Source organism: Apis dorsata, unplaced genomic scaffold (assembly GCF_000469605.1).
Source record: "Apis dorsata unplaced genomic scaffold, Apis dorsata 1.3 scaffold_227, whole genome shotgun sequence".
Taxonomy (NCBI): domain Eukaryota; kingdom Metazoa; phylum Arthropoda; class Insecta; order Hymenoptera; family Apidae; genus Apis; species Apis dorsata.
In genome coordinates this window covers 115,341-120,636 of record NW_006263509.1, presented here as the reverse complement: position 1 = coordinate 120,636, position 5,296 = coordinate 115,341, and the positions used below count along the sequence as shown (strand labels likewise).

Genomic DNA, 5,296 nt, shown 5'->3' with positions numbered 1-5,296 from the left:
TATATATATATATATATATACTTTAAATTCAGATATATCTATTTTACAAATTCAAATTATTAAAAAGAATATTTTAAATATTATATCTAATATTTTAAAAACAGTTTTCAATATAGTATATCTCATAATCATTTTGAGTATTTTTATCTCATCTAATTTTTTAATCATATTTTAAAAGTACTTATGTAAATGTCAAATTTCGTTTTAGAAGTGTATTTTTCATTTTTTTTAAATTATTTAAAGAAATTCAATATATTTAAAAATGAAATATAATTGATAAAAATGTTCAAAAATGAAAATTTAAAAATATTTTGGCAGATTATTTTTGACCAAACAGTCACAGAAGTAATAAGTAAATTTAAATCATTTTATTATGAAGAATTATTACAATTGGAAATTAATATAATTAATACCTTCCAGATCGTCCATCTCTACCTTTATCATCTCTACCTTTTCGGCGATCTTTGGATCTGGATCTCCTGTCACGAGATCGTGATCTTCGTTTACGATCACGACCACGGGATCGCGAACGTGATCTTGATCGACCCTTACCACCTTTTTTTCGACTATATAAATAACGTCGTAATTCCCGTGAAATAGGCTTCAAATGCATGAAATTACAAAATCCTGAACGTGTACATTCTCTGCAAAAATATTTTAAAGATGTTAATTTGTATTTTATAAAAGTTATTTTTTATTATAAATTATTTTGAATGTTATTTTATTATGTATACATATTATAGTAGGTAATACATACCCCATTTCATATTGACGGCAACATGCTTCTCTAAAATCAGTAACTGGAGAAAGTTCAGCATAAACTGGTCTTCCACCAAACCATCTATTATTCAAGTCATTAACAGCTCTTTCTGCATCTTCTTCTCTTCGAAATTTAATATAAACATTTCCAACTAAATGATCCCCAAGATTATCACACACATTCATTTCTTCTATTTCACCATACTTATCTTCACATTCAACAAAGACATCCTCAAAAAAGTTGTCATAATGTTCTTGCATTTCTTCATCAGATACATTTGCAACCACTATAGAAATATATTTAGTAATTATATGATTTTATAGAATCAAATAATAAAATATTATCAAATATTAATAAAAATATAATTTATTATAATATATTTACAATGAGATCCATCTGCACTTTTTGCTGAATTCTGAGGGTTCACATAAAGATTCTGCAATAAACATGTCTGAAAGTTTAATTCTTAATTAATATTGATATGAAAAATATACTGCATAAGAAAATTTAAAATGACATAGATATAAATACATTTATATAATTTAATTTTATTTATATAACTTTTACTTATAATTAATTATAATCTCATATAATTTATTTATTATAAAAAAATTAAAATTGACAATTGACAAATCTTTATGTATAAAAGTTTATGAAATAATAGAATATCATTTAATAATGTAAAAATTTAATAAATTTTGAAGGTTAAGAAAAACATTTTTACCTGACTGAAAGTTGGCTTGTTATGAATTCGTGAACATCGATCTCCATGTCGACAAGCACCGATTTTAAAATAAAACGAACAATTTACTCTAAAAATAAAAAAAAAAAAATATTATTGATGTTAATTTGGAGAATGTTTTTAAATAAAATATTAATTTGGAAATTCAACTTACTTATCTTTCTCTGTACCAAAAATTGATGCCAAATACTCTGCCATCTCTTTGTCGTTTTTTAATAGTTCAAAATTATATAGATGTAATGTTTTTAGAACATGCACAATCGCTCTGCCACAACATACACAACTTTTAGCGTGTAACTCTGATCCAAAATGGCGAATGTAGTATTAAAAAAAATTTACTTAATAAGTTTGTGGTTGCTTGATTTTAAATTTTATCTCTAGAGGGCATTACTAATTTTACCACTGATAAAGTATAAAATAGATTTTCCATTTTATGAAATTTTATGACGCATATTCTGAATTACTAATTGCATGTTTGGTATGCCTTCTATGATTTAGGGTATTTAGTATAAGAATTATATTCAATCTAAAATTGATAATAAAAGAAATATTCGTGTATTATTCATTTTATTAGTTTTATTATTAGTTATGTTTGTATTTATTTTGAGAAATTCAAAAAATTAGTGATTTCTTATTATGAATAGATTATATTAATTATGACATCCTCAAGCTGTAGAGATAAAATTGAATATATTTATCAATTGCCATTTTTTACGCGATCGGAACTTTGTAAAATACTCAATCAAAATGAGAAATGGGAAGAACTTGCTGGTAAGTTATAAAAGAACCTAATATTGTGTTTATATTATTTAACAATACTTTTCATTATTATAATAAAAAATAATAACATTAATAGCATTTATTTGTCATGAAAAAGAATATATTTACTTTTAAAAACAGTGAAATAATGTTATTTTTTATGAGAAAATCAAAATCTTATCATTTGTCAAGAAAAGATTACTTTTTATAATGCATGTTGATATAAAGATTAATATTAAATAAAAAATTTATTTAGGAATATATATGAAATATGATGTATTAACGATACAAACTTTAAGAAAAGAAAAAAATCCAACAGATGAATTATTAACATTATGGGGACATCATAATCATACTATATTGGAATTGTTTGTTTTACTATCAAGAATGCAGCATTATCAATCTATGTTACCATTAATACCTTTTGTTGAAGAAAAGTTTCACAAGTTACTTTACAATGGTGAAGGAAATTTTTATAGATTACTTGGAAAACAATTAAATAAAAATACAAAAGATTTGAAAATAGGAAAGCAAAATTTTAATCATATTGCATCACCAGAACCAAATGTACCAAAAATTACTGTAGAAAAAATTACTAAGGAAGAATCTTATAAAATTTTAAATAAACCAATGCAAGCCATACATATTGGAGTTAGTCCAAGTAATTCTAACAATTTACTTGTTGCTTCTTTAGCAGCAGCAAATCCTTTACCAGTTTCTTTATCATATATTTCAACAAATAAAAAAAAAGATGATGTTTTGAAACCAGAAGCAACTATACCTTGTGTTATTTATAATGAATTGAATATAGCTACCAATGAATGGAATAAAAATAATATATTAGGAAGAGGTGGTTTTGGAACTGTATATAGAGGTGATTAATATAAAATACATTAATTAAAAATTTCTTAATTGTATTTGAATTTGAAATTATTTCGTATATATTTATTATATAGGTACTTGGAAAAATACAAATGTAGCTATCAAAAAAATAGAAAAAAGAGGAACAGATTCTGATGAAAGTTTTGTACTTCAACTTCAACAATCTCTTAGAGAAATTAAAATTTTAAATTTTTGTCGGCATGAAAATATTTTACCATTATATGCATATAGTATAGATAAAGTACCTTGTCTTATTTATCAACTTATGAAAAATGGATCTTTAGAAGACAGATTACGAATGAGACAGAAAAGTCAACCATTATCCTGGATTCAGCGACATGAAATAGCTAGAGGTACTGCTTGTGGATTACAGTATTTACATACAATTGGAGAAAAACCTTTGATACATGGTGATATCAAGAGTGCTAATATTCTACTTGACAAAAATTTTGAACCTAGAATTGGTGACTTTGGTTTAGCAAGAGAAGGTCCTGAAAGTGATTCTATGAAAGTAAGTAATTCAAAAAATCATATTTGGAAAGATTAATGAAATATTGATTTATTTTATGATTTACTTTTTTTATTATTATTTCAGGTAAGCAAAATTCATGGTACTAGACCATATCTTCCAGAAGAATTTTTACATGAACGAAAATTGTCTACAAAAGTAGATACATATAGTTATGGTATAGTTTTATTTGAACTAGCTACTGGTTTACCAGTTTATGATGAATCTAGATTAGAAAATAAGTTTTTAAAAGATTTAATTGATACACTGAAAAATGAAGATCTTGTTTTGTTAACAGATAAAAAAGCAGGTGAGAAAGATAAGCAGGTTTTTGATAATTTTATGATCTTAGGAAAGTGGTGTAGTAATCATATGGCTCAAAATAGGCCCGAAATGTATAATGTATTCAAGAAATTAAATGATTTATAATTTAAGATTTATTTTTTATATAAATTCTATTTTATATTTTGTAAATTGTTTTGTATATAGATCATTTCTTAATAGCAAATGCATTATAGATAATGCATTATAGATAAACTATATATAGTTTGCATTGTAATATAGTTTATATTGTATAGTCTTAAAAATATATTGCAATGTTAAAAATATTAAATTATGAATATATAATTTTACGATTATAATTTTTATAATTATAATTGTATTATATATATCGACGTACATCTATCGATGTGTACGATGTGTTAACATATATATGCGTAAAAAATTGTTACTAATTCCTAAGGAATCTTTAATTTTATTTTATTGTATGCTATGTATGCTATAATATTTTAGAGATAATTATATTAATATTTTTATTCTATAAAGAATATTTATATTTTCATATAGAATTTATATGCAATAAAAATATTTTTAAAGGAAAATTGTTTATTATTTTAATTATTTCTATAATAGAATAGATGATATCATAGATAATGATATATTATCTTACATATTTTTATAATAAAAAATTGATTATAAAAATATTAAAATTTATTATAATTGATAAAAAAATTTTTGTATAAAGCATAAGTAAATATAAGTACATAATATGTAATAATTGTTGTTTCATATATTGAATAATTCTAAATGAGATTTAAATGTGATTTTATAAAATTTATATAATATAATTTAATTTCTACAAAAATATTCAAACAAGGTATAATCATAAATATTTATAATAATTGATAAATTTTCATTAATTTGTTATATTAATTAGAAATTGTAATTAATTTAATTATATTTATAATTATATTATAATTACAATATTTTTTTATTAAAAGGAAACTCTTACTAAAACTTATACTAAAACATATATAAGATGTTTCGAATAATAAAGATATTTCCGGTGATGCGAAGCTGAATAGAATGAAGCGTTACAGTGATTGTTTTAATGAAAATATTGAATATAGATATACATAAAAATACAAAAATTTAATATTAAGAAACACGTAAGTCATTTATTATTTTTGAAATTTCGCTTTTTATTTTCAAGTATTAATAATAACTAATATAATTAAAATCTTTTTATAAATTAATTTCGTCAATTGTATTTGTTACGTAATTCTTTACATAAAAATATAAAAAAAATTATATATTTGTTTTCATTATTTGAAAGTATTCATTTTTTTTAAATTTTCAATTTGTT

At 22.2% G+C, this 5,296-nt stretch overlaps 2 protein-coding genes across 3 annotated transcripts; one reads left to right on the top strand and one right to left on the bottom strand.

The window, feature by feature from the left end:
- Nucleotides 1-346: 346 nt before the first annotated feature.
- LOC102678398 (splicing factor U2af 38 kDa subunit) lies at nucleotides 347-1,881 on the bottom strand. Its single transcript, XM_006615555.1, has 5 exons — nucleotides 1,657-1,881; nucleotides 1,485-1,572; nucleotides 1,145-1,211; nucleotides 758-1,046; nucleotides 347-644 (listed from the first exon to the last, which is right to left on the bottom strand). The coding sequence occupies exons 1-5, from the start codon at nucleotides 1,698-1,700 to the stop codon at nucleotides 407-409; spliced, it is 726 nt and encodes a 241-aa protein (XP_006615618.1). The 5' UTR covers nucleotides 1,701-1,881; the 3' UTR covers nucleotides 347-406.
- Nucleotides 1,882-1,994: 113 nt separating this feature from the next.
- Nucleotides 1,995-4,085, top strand: LOC102678534 (serine/threonine-protein kinase pelle). 2 transcript variants are annotated; one of them, XM_006615557.2, is made up of 4 exons: nucleotides 1,995-2,273; nucleotides 2,518-3,135; nucleotides 3,428-3,654; nucleotides 3,739-4,085. In XM_006615557.2, the coding sequence occupies exons 1-4, from the start codon at nucleotides 2,159-2,161 to the stop codon at nucleotides 4,078-4,080; spliced, it is 1,302 nt and encodes a 433-aa protein (XP_006615620.1). In that variant the 5' UTR covers nucleotides 1,995-2,158; the 3' UTR covers nucleotides 4,081-4,085. The 2 variants fall into 2 exon arrangements, with proteins under 2 accessions (XP_006615620.1, XP_006615619.1); XM_006615556.2 differs by having other exon boundaries at nucleotides 3,218-3,654.
- Nucleotides 4,086-5,296: the final 1,211 nt, after the last annotated feature.

Bases quoted from the DNA above. Each gene is read 5' to 3' on its own strand.
- LOC102678398 (XM_006615555.1), bottom strand. From the start codon at position 1,700: ATGGCAGAGTATTTGGCATCAATTTTTGGTACAGAGAAAGATAA. The intron at 1,573-1,656 runs GTAAGTTGAATT...TTTTATTTTTAG, and splicing joins TTTGGTACAGAGAAAGATAA to AGTAAATTGTTCGTTTTATT. The intron at 1,212-1,484 runs GTAAAAATGTTT...TTAAACTTTCAG, and splicing joins ACAAGCCAACTTTCAGTCAG to ACATGTTTATTGCAGAATCT.
- LOC102678534 (XM_006615556.2), top strand. From the start codon at position 2,159: ATGACATCCTCAAGCTGTAGAGATAAAATTGAATATATTTATCAATTG. The intron at 2,274-2,517 runs GTAAGTTATAAA...AAATTTATTTAG, and splicing joins GAAATGGGAAGAACTTGCTG to GAATATATATGAAATATGAT. The intron at 3,655-3,738 runs GTAAGTAATTCA...TTATTATTTCAG, and splicing joins CTGAAAGTGATTCTATGAAA to GTAAGCAAAATTCATGGTAC.